Source organism: Brachyhypopomus gauderio, unplaced genomic scaffold (genome assembly GCF_052324685.1).
Source record: "Brachyhypopomus gauderio isolate BG-103 unplaced genomic scaffold, BGAUD_0.2 sc47, whole genome shotgun sequence".
NCBI lineage: Eukaryota > Metazoa > Chordata > Actinopteri > Gymnotiformes > Hypopomidae > Brachyhypopomus > Brachyhypopomus gauderio.
The window spans coordinates 2,508,998-2,527,048 of NW_027506873.1; the positions used below are offsets into that span (position 1 = coordinate 2,508,998).

General features: G+C 43.8%; 1 protein-coding gene across 3 annotated transcripts in view; it reads left to right on the forward strand.

Moving 5' to 3' along the window:
• Positions 1-18,051, forward strand: part of sez6a (seizure related 6 homolog a) — a 109,238-nt gene that overhangs the window by 34,594 nt on the left and 56,593 nt on the right. For all 3 annotated transcript variants that reach the window (XR_013124285.1, XM_076986479.1, XM_076986481.1), the window contains exons 2-3: positions 15,107-15,811; positions 16,487-16,614. Coding sequence is in view for 2 of the 3 variants with exons in the window: in XM_076986479.1 (XP_076842594.1) it covers positions 15,107-15,811; positions 16,487-16,614 (833 nt within the window). In the remaining variant the exon portion in view is untranslated. The remainder of the gene's footprint in view (positions 1-15,106; positions 15,812-16,486; positions 16,615-18,051) is intronic.

The following is an 18,051-nucleotide window of genomic DNA, read 5'->3' on the forward strand; positions in this document are numbered from 1 at the left end:
GTGGCTGGGTACCACCTACACAGGTGCGGTGCACTGATTGTTATGCAGTAGCTGTTTGTCTCTGAATTATCTCAACTCATTTGCAATCCGCAGTGTTCTGTCGATAGTTTTAATCACACTTGTAAAGCCATTTCTATTTTCTTTGCTCACCCCGTTTTCATGCCATGCTACTTACTTTATATAAAAGTTAACCAATTAACATCGCTAAGACATAAATCGAAAAATGTGATAGAATCCTTTAGCGATGGGTTATACAAGCGGATGTCTTTAATTGCCAACGTGAGAAGACAAGTCTGAATTTTCCCCCAAAGCTGAATCAGAAATAATTAATCGTGAGCTATGAGACCAGTGCAGCTCAAAATCTCTCTCTCTCTCGGTTTAGAGAACAGTCTGACATCTTAGATGGGGAGTGGGTTAGACCCGCAATGTGTCATTTTTACCAAATGACACGTTGTGCCGTGCCTGCTCTAAACCTGCACTTCATCCAGCTCTCAGGCAGCCGCGGTCCTTTCACCGTGCACTCTAGCGCTTTCCCCGGTGAACATAAGCTTTCTGTTATTTCGCATTTGCGTTTCTGACGGCTTCCTGCCCACAGCCCCACCACAAACCGCAAACAAATATGATCCGACTTCTTTTGAGACTAGCCCTTCATCTCGTCGCTCCGGCGTGTTGAGTACCGTCTATGATGAAGTTTAGTCCGTTAGGAGAGGTGACACCGTTACCTAGCTGTATTTCTGCTCAGTAAAACACCGTGTAGTTGATCTTTGGCGAGATTGCAGTTTGAAAAATGGTCAGTGGCTTTTGTCCCTCCTGCAGAATAAACTAGAATCGATGGCAGTGTGGCCTGTCGTAAAACACGCTTCACAGAGTGATTCATCGCAATTTCCAAACAGACCTTACGTTATACTACCAGCCATCACTGCGGTTACATACGGTTTATGAAAGTGTAACATAACGCGTCAGCATGCAATAGCAATACGTAGGACGGGCGGGAGCAGCGAGCTGGTGTTAAGAGCGCGAAGGCAGGCCTGAGTGTCCGCGTGCTGGGGGAGGGACAGAACGAGGAATCTCCCATAAACCCCTCCGACTGGCCCCTCCCAGGGGCCTACATATATCTCCATCAAATGGGGCCGCAGTCAGGAGCCAGTTTGTATCCAGGACTCAGTCTCAGTCTCAGCTCAGCGCGGCTAACCCCACCACTGTCTCCGTGAGAAACGAGCAGCCTGTCAGGCCTGCTCATCTAACTTTATGGGGCCTTTTCAGTCGAACGGAGCTCAGTTTACAGCGTTCCCAAAGAAGTGGATGCGTTCAGGCGTCGTTAAGAGGTCATAACAAATTGCTTGCAGTCATTAAATAAAAGTCCCTGGCTGACATTTGTGGCTGTAACCCCTTTTCTTTCTAAAACAGCTTTCTAAATGCCCTGCACACGGTGCTTATTCTTGTCAGCGTAAAGGTGCAAAGAAATTAAAAAAGAGTGGTGGTGGTTCAGTCTGAAGCTCATGGCGCAGCCTCTGCTTGGCACGCCTGCTACTTTAACAGAGCTCTCTGTTAATGTGCACCACTCGTGATGATTTCCAGACAGTTTAGGGACTTAAACATTAACATTAAACCAACTCCGCCCCCCCACCCCCCCCCCCCCCCCCCACCCCCCCATTGGATTCTCCCACCGTCACTCCGGCTTTCTGTAGGAAACCGTGCCTGGATCTCTTTCAACCCGCCGCCGCATCCGTCTCCCTGGGACCGATGGCAGAGAGCTCGGCTTCATCCATCAGTGTCAGCTGTAATATTGCGCTTCCCGCGGGCCCCCGTTGGGCAGGTAGCGCGCGCTTGTTTACCGCGTTTATGTTTTCAGACGTGTGTACTCACAGGGCCTCGCGAGGCGCTGCTCCCTGACACCTACCTGCCAAAGCGTATAAAAGCAATTTCGCTGTTACATGCATTCAGACTATTAAAACACCCGTGCATTCGCAGCACCCCGCCCCCCACTACCCGCTGGTTTTCAGACACTGGACAAGCAGGGCTCTACAGTGGAGCCTGATTCAATTATGTTTGTTGTACATAGAATCAGCCCTATATAGCTATATAACATAAGAGAGCTAATTCTGTGTACAAAACACAATTTAATTATGATATATATATATATATATATATATATATATATATATATATATATATATATATATATATATATATATATATATATATATATATATCATAATTTAATTATGTTTTGTACATATATATACATACATATATATATATATATACATATATATATATACATATGTACATATATATATACACATATGCAGCCCCGTCGACAGGGGGGGACAACCGGGTCTGTTGTCCCGGGCCCCAGGGCCAGGGGGGCCCATCAAAGAGCCCAGCAATTTATTTTTTATTTAAAGTCTATAATTTTTAAATAATCTTGAAATCTTTCATTAATATAAAATTCTGTACTCAAAATAAACTCAATGGCTAAAATATATGTTTTTTAACCTATCTGCATATTTTCCATTAAGTGCATACACCCCCGCATCCCACTGGAAAATGGTTTGATCCAGCACCTACCGTAACTGGCTGGTACCCGCACAACAGCGGGAAATACAGTGGTGGATAGTTAAAGTAAATACAGAAATCTGGAGCGCAGAAAAGAAAGGAAAACATTTACCTGACGAATTTTAATGTTGCATTGTGTTCCAGGTTTGAAAAGTGCTGGAATTTAGGCTAAAGTACTTGAAAATGCTTGAAAGTAACTACTTTGTTTCACAACAAATAGCTGTCTGACTGAACAGTTCTCGTGAAGACGTTAAGATTGGGCGTTTTGAAAATAAACAACCATTAAATAATAAAAAGCGAATTATTTCGAGTAAATGTATAAATATTTAACTCAATTAAGTTTAACGTGTTGGAAAATATTGAAATTGACCTTTAAAGTGAAGTACAAGTGCTTTAATTCCACATTATAAAGGTGTATGAACCCTGCAAACATGACTTTGTTCATTGCGCTGAAGCGCGTCGCGCACGAAGTTACAAAAGTCAAGAGGTGCACGACCTGCATGGACAGCGCGCGAGGCCCTCGCACACGGTCGGTGCCACTGCGATTATGTCATTTTCGCGCGAACCCTCGCACCGCTCGCGACGCGTCAAGTATATAACCAGTCAGCTGTCAGAAACAGCTTTGATGTGTGGCTATATTATATACTATATGACCTAACAGAAGGATTGTCAAATGACGAAATTCAAATGACGTGCGGCGGGGGGGGGGCACATTAGACTTTCTTGTCCCGGGCCCTAGCAAGACTGTCAACGGGCCTGCACATATGTACATATATGTATGTGTGTGTGTGTGTGTGTGTGTGTGTGTGTGTGTGTGTGTGTGTGTGTGTGTGTACAAAAAACAAACATTTAATACACAAAAAAAACAATTGAATCAAGCTCCTCTGTGCGCACACACACACACACACACACACACACACACGCACGCACGCACACACACACACACAGAAGAGGTACAAGAGAGTTTAGGAACTACAAGATAGGCTAAGATTTATGATCTAAGAAGACAAAACAGATGCCAGACAGACACAATGTGGTTACAGTATCTCATCTGCTTATCTGCTGTGTGTGTGTGTGTGTGTGTGTGTGTGTGTGTGTGTGTGTGTGTGTGTGTGTGTGTGTGTGTGTGTGTGCACATGTAAAGTAGAACAGTCATTCCATCAGTTCAATTCATTCTCCTTCTGGTCTGCTGTCATAAATCCCCATATGTGTGTGACAAGAGGCCCAAGCAGCTACCTGTGATATCAGAGAATAGAAGAGACACATTAACAGTACGAGCATGTTAGAGATGAGATGATTATGTCCCAGGGATTGGCAACTCCTGCCTGCTGAATGGAATAGCTCAGATGTACCAACGACAAGTTTAGATTAAACTAATACGACTTTCCATCCTGATGTTCAGGGGTATTCTCTGATTGGTATGGTGACCCCATTTGACTTATGTGCATCATGGCGTTTGGTGATTCCCTTGGTGATTACCTCCATCCACATCTTCTCCATTCATGTCTGTACTGCTATTTGAGAGGGCTGTGAGATAATAACAGAACATCTCACATTAATGATATAAACCACTGCTTTGCAAAAATGCAGCAAATTGTTCTCCACTCTGTTCTCCACTCTGATCTTCACTCTATTCTCCACTCTATTCTCCACTCTATTCTCCACTCTATTCTCTACTATGATCTCCACTCTGATCTCCACTCTATTCTCCACTCTGATCTTCACTCTATTCTCCACTCTATTCTCCACTCTATTCTTCACTCTATTCTTCACTCTACTCTTCACTCTATTCTTCAATCTGTTTTCCACTCTGATCTCCACTCTATTCTCCACTCTGATCTCCACTCTGTTCTCCACTCTATTCTCCACTCTGTTCTCCACTCTATTCTTCACTCTATTCTCCACTCTATTCTCCACTCTGATCTCCACTCTGATCTCCACTCTATTCTCCACTCTATTCTCTACTCTGTTCTTCACTCTATTCTCCACTCTATTCTTCACTCTATTCTCCACTCTATTCTCCACTCTGATCTCCACTCTGATCTCCACTCTATTCTCCACTCTGATCTCCACTCTGATCTCCACTCTATTCTTCACTCTATTCTCCACTCTGATCTCCACTCTGATCTCCACTCTGATCTCCACTCTGTTCTCCACTCTGATCTCCACTCTATTCTCCACTCTATTCTCCACTCTATTCTTCACTCTATTCTCCACTCTGATCTCCACTCTATTCTTCACTCTATTCTCCACTCTGATCTTCACTCTATTCTCCACTCTATTCTCCACTCTATTCTTCACTCTATTCTCCACTCTGATCTCCACTCTATTCTTCACTCTGTTCTTCACTATGTTGTTCACTGCCTTTTCTGCCTATAGTGAATTGTAAATGCTCCCTGGTGCCTAACAATCATGTTGAAATTAAAATTGTGGGGGGAACTCAGTTCTTTCCCTGTTCCTAAAACCTGTGTAGACCAAGACTTCAGAGTTTTGCAGAACAGTGCTGTACATGCAAGCATGACAAGAGCTTTCTGTGTCATTGAGCAGCCCATTATGTCTTATGGTGCAGACACACATTGACATTGTGAGTATTATAATGTATTATTATCCATTTGATTCCCCTGGTGTGACTGCCTGTTTGATTATGTATGCATTGGTGATGTCAGGACTGGGGCATCTGTAATAATAATTAAATTGAGTTTAGTAAGTTGAGCTTAATATGTTTGAGGGTGTGTGTGTGTGTGTGTGCACATAGCTGTTGGGTGAGGAGCGTGTGTGTGTGTGTGTGTGTGTGTGTGTGTGTGTAAGAGAAAAAGGTTGATTCTTTTGGCCTTTCTTCTCCCTCCTTTGAGAATTAGAGCTCTTCCATCTATGTTTTGGTGCGCTGCCTCTGAGCAACATCATACGTTAGTGTCACATTTAAAAGCAGCAGTAGGCCGCTGAGCCTTTTCATGTCCCGCTTGTCATCATGTTGAAGTATTCATCCAGAGAGCTCCTTCGTTCACCTTGTGAAGGAAACACGAGCAGCTCTGTCCAAACAGGCCACCACAAACACATCCATGAGGCTGAAGTCAGATGTCTCATGTGAAGTGACCTCCAAGCCCGACGCCCGTTCATCAGCAGGCTTGTCAAATCCTCCCACTGCTACTGCCTAAGGAGGGATTCTAAAGAAAGCCTGGGCCGCATCCTCTCCTCACAGCTCCTGCTGTTAATTGCTAGCACATCAGTGTCAAGCCTCCTGCTGTCATTTCCAGTCACGTTACAGCACAACACTCGCCGTCACACGATGCCTTCGCCAGTTGTCAAGGGAAGAATTGTGAATAGGAGAAATGGTACGATTCTTTGCACAAGTGAAAAGTGTTGATTTTCATTATTTCACCTCTGAATAATAAGCTAAATATTAGGAATTTGGTGCTATGTACAGGCTTCGCCCAAGACCGTTCTGGCCGGGTGGGGTGGGGGGGGGGATTAGTGCCCTTTGTACATGAAAGCGTCCATTGATGAGAGCATTAGTGTGCAGTCAGTGTGGTGGATCCAGCTCCCATATACCCAAGAATTTTCCGTTCTGCCTCTCAAATGCTGGTTTGATAAACAAATGCATTAAAGTGTAAAAGTATTCTGGCTAAGGTACGTTTGAAAGCGCTTTAGCTGCACAACCATGCACACCTCTGATTTTGTAGAATCCACCTTCTCCCAGGCGTTTCCTGACTCGCGTGCAGATGCCATGGTTACGGAGAGACATTAAGCATCTCGGAGCGTTTCTGAGAGGAATCAGCTGAAACAAATGCATGCTAGGATTTTCAGCATGCTAAATTGGAACAGAAAAGCCTAATTGTTGCGGTATTTTTCTCTCCCTGCTGGGGGGCTGGGGGTGCTACAAATCCGTTTCATTCGACTGTAAGGCTGCTGTATTAAAACAAATGTGCTGGAACTGGTTTTCTGAGTCGGTGATCCGTGATTATGCTTTTCAGTTTTGTTTCCTGTCACAGGATGGACGGCTGACTTCCCTTTTAAAACACATCATTGCGTGATTATCACCTACAAGTAACGTCCTTTGGGCACACAAGTTAGTTCAGCTTAGCTACTTCCAGCTGAGGAGTACCGGTGTCATTGGTAATTAGGTTTTAAACCGGTGTCATTGGTAATTAGGTTTTAAAGCAGTTCATTTTTCTGCCAAGGAGAGATGGCTTTATCAAAGCTAATTAATGCACTTTCTGTGACTTCAACAAGGTGGACGTTGTACTGTCTTGTCTGATTTGTCATAGATGGCATGAAATAAGACACCTTTTGAGGACACCTGCCGAGGACACCTGCCGCCTGTATGATGGAGAACTGGTATTATCTTGGGTGTTCGTTCATTTTGCTGCCATGGTCTCATGATCAGTTTACGTGCTAATGATCATCCACACACACACACACACACACACACACACACACACACACACACACAATGGTATCTAAGCAGATAAGATAATGTAACCACCTCGAGTGCATCTGTCGTTTTTAATGAAGCCAGACTTTCTCGTTATTGAGTCCGTATCCCACCCCCTTGAACAACTTGTCTACGCTTGGAGTTGGGGGTTTTGGGGAGACCGTGCTGTGCAGCGTGTGTGAGGGAGGCTAGAGTATTTCCAGGGCTGCTCGAGCCTGTCTGAGCTCCACGTTAGACTGGGAGACACGTGCATGCGTCAGGGCAGCTCTGACTCCTAACGAGTCTTTAAACCCATCTGTCCGTGTGAGAGCTGCTTCTCCGTCGGGGATCGGCCGTTCCTTGGCACTCGGTGGCAAGGCCGAACTGGGATTATTTTTATAAAGATTATGATATTATGGCCATTAACAGCAGAGTTCAGCAGAAACTAAGATGCAGTGTTTCAGGAGGCCTGCGTCTGTAGATTAGGGATTAGAAACATGCCGCCCTTCTCTGCTCTGTGTTTGAGGAGGCCCACTGGGGCCAAGACTCATTGACTCACCTCGTTCTGGAGTCATTTCTAAGTGTGGCAAAATCACTGAATGGTCCCAAGAGGGAAGGGGGTTCAAATAAAAGCCCTCTCTCTCCATTAAGGATTGTAAAAGGACTTTTAAACCAAAGTGCACAGGCCTGGTGCAAAGATAAAGGCCTGCCTCAAAAAAAAAAACCCTTTCTGCTGTCAGGGTATATGGTCTGATGCAATTAGTATCTTGGTCAAGGTCTAGCTTTTGGAACCACAGGCTAAGGCTTTTTTATGTATTACAAGAAAAAGTCTTCCAAATGGATACCATCGAATGTGTTTTGTGACTAGTTTCCACTTTGTCGGCCGTATATAGACCACTTAAAAACATTTTCAAACTCCATCTCTCCAGTAAAGTATACTCAATGTGGGTGTAGACCAGACCAGTGCTTCTAGAAGCATCTGTGCAGGATGGTCAAATGCTCGCAACTGCCCACCTGCAGAGGAGTATAGTGAAGTATAGTGAAGTATTATGGAGTATAGTTCACCCATCTTACTGACTGGAACAGAAATAGTGAGCATTGAGTAATGAGTACTGTTGAGTACTGAGAACATAGCCATAGATGAGCATGGAAGATTAAACGAGCATGTATTCAGTGTCACTGAAGTCTGTACTGTGTCCTTTACCGGGGGCGTTTAGACCAGCAGATTTGAATCCACTGAAAAGTGAAATAACCAGTTTGCTAAATAATGGGGCAACAGCCATAAAAGTGCGCAGATAAGCGTTGAAATGAAATAAGAGGAATTAAGTAATTATTTTGAGTTGGCAAATCTCCTTATTTTTTCATTTCTTTATGTCCCTTAGTGCCGTTTGGAGGTGGCCACGTAATGAAATTCCTTTTAAAATGCACTACTGTGTCTGCTATTCATCCGAAATCACTGCAAATGTCAAGTGTGTTCAGTTTGCTGCTTTTTAGACCAGCCCGCACTCTCCCCACTGTGACAGAATGAGCTTACGCGAATATGTTCCTCTCCGACACAGCACATCCAAAAGAGCTTTGAATTGCTTGTGTCAAGGCTGGAGATTAATGACTGGTCTGTGCTCTGTAGTTTGGTCTGTCTACATGGAGTGGCGTGGTATGTCAAATCTCTGCCAGTCTTGCGGGCTTTGTAAAGAAATAGTTCATTCTGATCTGTGAGCAGTGCAATCAAACTTTTATTATACACTGTGCCATCATGTTAAATGTGATTTGCAAAAGATTTCTGCAAATAAGCCGCTGCTTTTTCAAACGCTGAACTGAGGCTGAATGTCATAGATAATTCTTGGAATTTTTAGAGGCTTAGAAAAATGTGTTTCTCACATTGAAGGAGGGATTTCAGTATCAAAAAAGGCAAGTCAGAACAGGCTTGATCAATATGACCAGAACAGGCTTGATCAATACGACCAGAACAGGCTTGATCAATGTAACCAGAACAGGCTTCATCAATACGACCAGAACAGGCTTGATCAACCAGAACAGGCTTGATCAATACGACCAGAACAAGCTTGAGCAATATGACCATAACAGGTTTGATCAATATGACCAGAACAGGCTTGATCAATATAACCAGAACAGGCTTGATCAATATGACCAGAACAGGCTTGCAGTCTGTACAGAGACACACAGACATGGTGTAACATTTTAATAGAGGGTTGGTAAGGCTGCATTTGTTACTCCTTCATGCTAAAGATGTGTTTGGTAATTAGAGGGTTCAGAAAAGGGAAACAAGAATCAATTCTTGCTCTCTTGACATTTTGTTTGTAGTACACTACTTTCACTTATTTCACTACTTTATCACAGTTTTAAATGAATAAGGCATGTGCTTTTAACATGACTCATTTGAATTTGCTATTTATTCTGTGGTGGTTATATCCGGTTCAGAGTAGAACCGCTGTTGATCTCTTAATATTCAGACGTTCAAGCAGGCATCACTGGGTTCTCTAAACTAGAGCGTCTCATTTTCCAACTCATCCTTTTGTTTCAAACTTCAATTTTGTGCTTTTGGATTTGAGTGATGGTGGTTCCTCTTAACTACTGTAGGTCCAACAACAACATCAAAGAACCCCAATGACCAGTTCAAAAGAACCTGTTACATCTGGCTCTGCCCTCCACACCAGTCCTGTGTTGTCCTCCCTAGCTCCACCTTGTTTCCCGGTTTCCATAGTCCCCTTTTGTTTACCACGCCCCTTCCTCAGTGTTTCCACCTGTCCCTCGTTTCACCTTCCCCTGGTGTCTGTGTATTTAGCTCCCTCTGCCCTGACTACCAGCGCTGGTCATCCCTGTGAGTGCCCTCTCCCTATGCCTTGGTCTCCTATATTATTGCTTGTTTCCTAGTCTCTAGTATCCTGATTTCTGTGTCTTGTTACAGTTATTAGTTATTCTCTGTCCATAGTCTGCCATGTGTCCAGTTTTATGTACTTTTCATTTTGTGTTCCGTATATGTCTATACTCTTCCTTTTTACCATTGCCGTCGGTTGTTCCCTGTTTAGCCCTTGTTACTAGTTTCCCCTTTGTTCTAGTTGAATACTTGTAGTCGTAGTGTAGTGTCTTCCCATGTATGCTTGTTTGTATATGCCGTCGTGTTCCGTTAACTTAGTTGTTAGCCTGTGCACCTGTTTTTGCCTTCGTGTCTCGTTAGTTGTAGTCGTTGGTTGGTGTCCCGTTTGTGTGTTTATGCCTTTGAGTTTTGTTATAGTAGTTATCTACCTGTGTATTTGGTTGTGTATGTTTTGTCTTCTGTGGTCCTTATCCCAGTACTTAAGTTATTTAAGCTTTGTCTGGTTGTTTTCACATTAAATATTTAAATTCTCTTGCCAGTTCTAATTGTTACAGAACCCTAGCAACAAGAGCTAAATAAATTTACCAACCAGTACTAAACAACCATACAAACCAGAGCTAAAAAACCCTACAAACCAGTACTAAACAACCATATAAACCAGTGCAAAATACCCCTAGCAATCAGAGCAGAAGCCTTCAGAGCTAAAGAACCCCAATAACAAGTTCAAAAGAACCCCAGTAACCAGTTCAAAAGAACCCCAGTAACCAGTTAAAAAGTACCCCAATAACCAGTTCAAAAGAACCACAGTAACCAGTTCAAAAGGACCCCAATAACCAGTTCAAAAAGTACCCCAATAACCAGTTCAAAAGAACCTCAGTAACCAGAGCTAAAGAATCTTACTAAACATGAAAAAGATGTTTCCGATTATTAAATGGCTGCTTCCAAAACACCACATCACTCTTAAATAAAGTGCTGGTTTGCTTGTGTGCATTTCGAAGCTTTGTGAATTTATCTTTTACTTACGCTAAACATGCATCATTATAAAATACTGAAAAAGAAACACTCAAAAAGAACAGGGCCTAATACGTCACCATAGCAGCACCTTGCCACCAAACCACAGGGTTAGCGCATGCCGTGACCTCCCCGTCGAGAGCTTCACTCCCACCTTTGGTCCCTCTGCAAAGTTTGAGGCTCCCCCTGCCCCACTGGATGTTAGGGCTTCAAAAGAAAGACCTCATCCCCCCCCTCACCCCCCACCCCCCCTCTGGGAGATCTCACTCATTTGCTGTCTGTGTCAACCACAGACTTTCATCTCATCCTGTCGGCAGTGTTCTGTGTGCCCGTGTCTCGTTAGAACATACTGTCACCCGGCAAACGTGTGCTAATTAAGGTGTCAGAGCGCGCCAGGGATCATTGGCTGTTTGAACAAGGAAATACTGGTGATTTCAGGCTCCGGCGATCGAGAAGTTGTGCTGGAGGAACTTCTCTGGGCTTTTGCTTTTAAGCTGTGCAAGGCTGCACCTGCATTGCTACAGTTAGTTGGCAAAGGTAGCTAATATTGCTGAATTAGTACCAATGACATAAACCAGCATGTCCCATCTATTTCCCTGGGGTGCTGAAACACTGGCTTAACTCAGTTGCTAATTAATACATGATTCTTGGGTTTAAGATGAGCATGTTAAGCATGGAAAAATGGAAAAATGTGCTGTACAGCGGAGACGCCAGGACTCCAGAATTGGAAAACAGCGATAAATTCACTGAAGCAACAACCTTGCTCTGCAGGCTAAGAGGGCTGGGCCTGAGCTGAAATCGTTTGACCTATGGCTTGTTTTAGCATTTAGCCATCCTGGAGCTTATCATCTGGACCGTGGGCATCGCTTGCTTTTGAGGGGAGGCAGACTCCTCTGCCAGGTCACGTGGGTGTGGGTCTCTTTGAGGTGTAAAAAACCTCCCGAAAGCAGCCCTGCCCTGAGCCGCCTTTATGCAGGAGGAGAAGCACCGCAGTCTGAAGCAAAAATGGTGTTTGTGAAGACATTCTATTCGCCTGTACGCCCTCTCTCTCCCTCCCTCTCTCTCTCTCTCCCTATCTCACTCACTCTCTCTCTCTCTCTTTTAAATGTTCGCTCCAGGCATGTTAACATCAATTTAGCAAATACATAGCCAGAAGCTCTCGGGAATGGAGATGAAAAATTTGCATTTTATACATGCATCCGAGAGAGAAACCGAGAGAGAAACCGAGAGAGAAACTTTCTTTTCTCTGTTTTTGTCCTTTTCATACCAGTCAGTCCTAATATTTTAAATGTAGTCATAAACATGGAGGAGTGTCGTTTAGATGAGCTCCGTTAGCGAGCACAAGGGCTTGTGTTGTAATTCCTTGCCCCGTCCCCCTTTCTGTCTCTGTCATGCAGCCACTGTTGGGTTTGATGAGAGGGAGATACAGATGTTGTTTTCAGTGAAACCAGTATGATTGGCTCCCCAGGGTGCAGGAGGTACTTTCTGATCAGGAACAAACAAACACAAAAAGACTATATACAGTAGACATACAGTAGTGTGTGTGTGTGTGTGTGTGTGTGTGTGTGTGTGTGTGTGTGTGTGTGTGTGTGTGTGTGTGTGTGTGTGTGTATAAAGGTGTGGTTGCACTGTGTAGTAAAGGTGGTGTTGCACTGTTTAATAAAGGTGTGGTTGTGCTGTGTAATAAAGGTGGTGTTGCACTGTGTAATAAAGCTGGAAATGCACTGTGTAATAAAGACGTGGTTGCACTGTGTAAAAAAGATGGTGTTGCACTGTTTAATAAAGGTGTGGTTGTGCTGTGTAATAAAGGTGGTGTTGCACTGTGTAATAAAGGCATGGTTGTGCTGTGTAATAAAGGTGTGGTTGTGCTGTGTAATAAAGGTGTGGTTGTGCTATGTAATAAAGGTGTGGTTGTGCTGTGTAATAAAGGTGGTGTTGCACTGTGTAATAAAGGCGTGGTTGTGCTGTGTAATAAAGGTGGTGTTGCACTGTGTAATAAAGGTAGTGTTGCAGTGTAATAAAGGTGTGGTTGTGCTGTGTAATAAAGGTGTGGTTGTGCTGTGTAATAAAGGTGGTATTGCACTGTGTAATAAAGGTGTGGTTGTGCTGTGTAATAAAGGTGGTGTTGCACTGTGTAATAAAGGTAGTGTTGCAGTGTAATAAAGGTGTGGTTGTGCTGTGTAATAAAGGTGGTGTTGCACTGTGTAATAAAGGTGTGGTTGTGCTGTGTAATAAAGGTGGTGTTGCACTGTGCAATAAAGGTGTGGTTGTGCTGTGTAATAAAGGTGGTGTTGCACTGTGCCTGCTGAGAATAATGTGTAAAGTTTAGCATTAGATGCCTTATTCATTTATATGCATTAGATTTGCAGGAACAGGTACTTTCAACAACAAAACATTTCAAAAGATCAACTTATACATGACATTTTCATATATTACATTCTTATATAATGGTGCATAATTAGATGTCATTTACAGATCTCATGTTCTTGTGTAATCCTCTGCTAGAGGAGCAGAAGAAACAGAGATGTACCCGAGCAGCTGCAATGCTTTATAGATTTTGCTTCACTCTCTTTTAGGCCTAAGTATGTTGTGTATTCAAGACATCGGGTGCAGTGTGGCTTTTGACTGCTCTGTTTAAAGTGGGGGGGGATATCGTACAGAATATCAGCGTCCCCTTCAGCCTACCCGGGCAGCATGCTTTTAATCTCCTCCGCCTGGTTCGGCGCGTGTATACGGAAGGGTAGGCTATCGCCACGCGTGATGAACTGAAACGCTGTTCTCTCTTCCCAAGCGTGATTGCAGAGCTTGTTTTTCATAATGAACAATTGTCACGACATTCATATCTTGATGCAAAGTGAAGACTGTCATCACTCATCTATCAGAGAACTTTTTTTTCCAGCCGGCTGCTTAATGGAGATTAATACGGGGGAGATGAAAGCCGGCCAGCGACGCTAGCTCACTCATCCCGGAAAAGGCACTCTCCTGTCTTTCGACACTGAGACAGCGATTATAGAAATAAATGGCTTCTTGTTTCCCTCGTAAACTTCAAACAGCCACTTCCAGAGGGAGGGACGCTTTTCATTTACTTGTCTCTTGCTTTTGAGGCTTACGATTAGAGATTGGGGGGGTGGGGGGGGGGGGGGGGGGGGTATGAGAAAGATTCTTATGTCACTTCTCACTTCTCAATTGGTTCCACAACAGAACTGTGTCTAGCATTAATTGACTTTTTCCATGGTTACTTTGGCAAAAATCAAAACTGGGTGGTGATTCACATCCCTTCTGGAGCATTTATGATGCACTTCCTATTCCAGAGTAAGAGGATGCTTTTAATCTACTCACAGATAGCCATTCAATTTGGATGGAAATTCAGTTTGCAAAGAGAAGGCAATAAAAGTAAACACAATACAGTGAAACTCTGTGAGATTTACCCAACAGCAAAATTCTGTCTGTGTACGTGGCGCAGTGCTAAAAGTTCCAGAGTTGCACGGTGAATGAAAGAGGGAGACAGAAGGAGAGAGGGAGAGAGAGAGATGGAAGGAAAGAGAGAGAAGGCTGATGAGAAGCACATCGAACCAGACAGGGAGGACCAAGGCAATGTGAGTCATTCAGCAATGCACAATGTCTTCCTTTCTCAGGGAGAGAGAGAGAGAGGGAGAAAGAAAGAGGGAGAATGAGAGGGAAGGCCAAAAGCTAATGTTTTTTTACAAGGATGGCAAATGCTCTCCTTAAGAGCATCACTTCCTGTAGTAAAGTCTCTTTATCCTGAGGGCTTCCTGATTGCATCTCATCCGCTGCAGGTGGGAATGATAATTGCTTTTCAATGTACACTTATTGTGTTCTCCAATCATGACTCATTCACGGTTAATTCTTTGCTTTCTCTAATGGCACGTGGGAAGTAGTGCAGGCTCTTTAAATGAGCAGTCTCTCCCTAAAGGTTTCCTTTTCTGCTCCATGCGTTGAACCTTTCAGTTCACATGCCAATTCGTCTACATTTACTGGTGTTTCAGCTGCAGTGTTCTATTTATTAGTTACAGTTATTAGGCCTCCTTTTAAATCTCACAAACACATTATGTGTCAAAGGCTGTGCATTGTAATTGCATCATCGGATTTTCAGACACACTGCCTTATCAAACAATGTAAACTAGTTATAGGTAATTTGCCACAGGCACATTTGATTGAGATTCTGAAATGCAAAATCTCAACTGGGGAAATCGATTGTTAGTTTCCAGTACCACAATATGCAAAGTAACATGATGTATAAATGCTGCTGCTTTCCGTGTTATTTTCAGGTGAAAACCTTGGATTGAGTGATGGAGAGGTACGATCAGAATCAGCTCAAGAGATTCATCTTCGCACCACCAAGCAGGACTCGCCGATCGGGGTCCAGGAGATGACTACAGCAGTTCCGCTAATTCTCCCCATCCACCGGGTGAACACGGAGGGCCTCCTCCTCCCCGAGACTCTGCTTACAAAAGACTTCCAGGGGGACCAGCCCTTCTTCGGGGATGATGGTGGAGCTGATGCCCATCCAACCCTGATTGGACAAGCATCTCATGTGGGGCCCGAAGACCACGCCACACGCGTGGTCCCTCATGAAGATGCACCAGCCTTCTCTGACATCGCCACCACAGCTGTGACTACGACCAGTCCCACCACTCCAGGAAAGCCAGGCTCTGTGGCCCACAGACGACCCAGTAAGGGCAGGGGAAGGCAATCGGCCAAGGTGGAGCTCAGCTCTCCAGCTCTGACGACCCCTGCAGCTGGTAATACTGCTCAGCCACACCCTGGGCAGCCATTGGCCCTCGCTACAGCAGAGGCGGATCTTCCTGACCAGGGGACGGATCACAAGCATAACGGTTCATTGTCAAAGAAGAAAGTGTCTCAGATGCCAGCAGAGAAGAGCATGATGGGTAAGGCCACCTGGGCAGATGAAGAAGAAACCATGACAAGCACCATTGTTACTACAACTGTTATCACGACCACAAGAGCCGCAGGTAAGCCTGCATGACTGGATTAGTGTAGAGTATAACTATAATGGTTTGTTCCATTTTCTTCTCTCACATAAGAGCACACCCAATAAAGTGAAGTTTTTACATTTTTTTCTTTTTTTAGAAATGCACGACACAATTAAGAAAGCTGTTTGAACTGCGGTAAAACTGCCATTGCACAAATTCTTTTGAAAAAATATCATTAAAGTCTTAAGATAAACAGAAGAGGCTTATTGATACCACAGGCACAAGGACACTGCTGAAACACCCAATGTACCATCTTTCAAGTGCACAATCATTTTCGAACTCTGCAGATTTAAAACTTTTCAAGGAACTTAAGTCTCTGTGTAAAAAAATGACCTTTAAACTGCTACAGTAAGTAGAAAGTTGTCTGTAATGCATTTTCCAAGTCATCTACTGATGGGTCCTGTGACAGGGCGACTATTGGCTGATTGCCTTAGCTGACCTTTTGCTACCCTGGGGCACTGTGCTCATCCCCCTGGTGAAAATGGACCAGCCCTCAGGACTAACAAGACCCTGCGCAATAAACATGGTGTCAGGACAGGGACAAGTGTTCCAAATGGGCCTTTTAAAATCTATCCCTCTCTTCCTATCCCTCTCTCTTCCTATATTTCTCTCTTCCTTCCTTGCCTGCCTCTTTTCTGTCCCTTTCCTATCAAGGTCAGTGCAACCTGAACTTCACAGACGCTGAGGGCCACATCGAGATGTTCTCCGGTGTCTCCTCCGACTCCACGGTGGATTGCACCTACCTGGTGACAGTCTACCTTGGGTATGGGGTTGAAATTCAGGTGAGATGTTTTCCACCATTTTCTGTGTTTCTTGGCTGGTTTCTTTGTTTGAGTGTGTGTTGGTTTGTGTGGTGTGAAAAAGCAATCATGAAGTCTTAGCCTTACATGTCTGGTATTGTTGTTATTATTGTTGTCAGTTATTACACTGATCATTGTCTGATATGCTTATGCTTATTTTGCACTTGTAGGTATCAGCATTGAGTCCTGTATTTTAGCAGTATTGTAGTTTAACGGTATCTTGAACTCTGACCTACTGTTCTGGCTAGGATACATTCTATGAGTAGACAAAGCACTTAGTAGCGCTGGATAAGGGTGTCGGGTAAATGCGGAAAATGCAAATGAATACTTAAAATGCAGCTTGTTGCAATACGTTTTTTTTTTTGATTTTGTATTGAACTTACCATCTCGTTAGTATTGTTGCATCAATCTGTCATTTATTTGGTTTAGTTCAGTAGCATTAGCAAACTGACGGCTCTCACAAATGAACAGTCACCGTCCACTATCAATACTTACTGAGGATACGCACTAAACCTTTCACCATCTTGACACCGCCATTGCTAATAAGGAGGCGGGCCCTGTTCAAGCCAAAAAACAAGACAAAATAGAACAGGAGAGTGAGGTGAGTCCTTTAGCGTTGGTCGCCTCGCTGTGTGAGTGAATAAGTATCTGTTCAGACCGCTGCTGCTCGTGATACTTAAGATTACTTCAAAAGAGCAGGAAAAATCTGCATTTCTCTTGAAAAAATGACTAACTACATTATGCCGACGAAGAAGAGACAAGCCCGTCGTCTCACAGAGCGTCGCTGCGAGGCTAGAACGGAACAGAAACATAGTACGGTTTTCCATTTTTTCCCGCACTCTAGCGGAACTTATCTCTTTTGTTGAGAGCCGAACCGCAATCAATTTGATACCACTGAGTAATACCAGCAGAACAACCATGCAGACGTTTCATGTCGGACCGATCAATTGCAATAGCATAAATCCCATTGCAAGCGGAACGTGTGGTGCAAATTTAAGACGTAGAAATAGGCTAATGAACATCGACTTCATTATGCCACAACAACGTTGTCAGTCCACTCTACTGACAATGTATTGTTGCTTTAAATATTTTGTAATTGGATCTATACCCAGGTATTTTAAAAAAGACACTTAACACCCAGCTATGCACCATGCACACAAGGGACACATGAGAATCTTGTAAGAATCACTTTGAATCATTTGAGATCAAATGGATCCATTTCTCACAAAGGTTGCCAAGAGGCACAGAGCCGTTTCCATCACAACATAACATTCTGACCTCTCTCTTTGCCACACCCGTGCCAAAAAGTCTATAGCAAAGATTCGTTAGTGGAAATCACTTCGTATTCACTGGCAGGTGAATTGGGCGCAGCTTGAATGGAAGGCCTGTCTTTCTGACTGAAATATCCACTTCAACAAT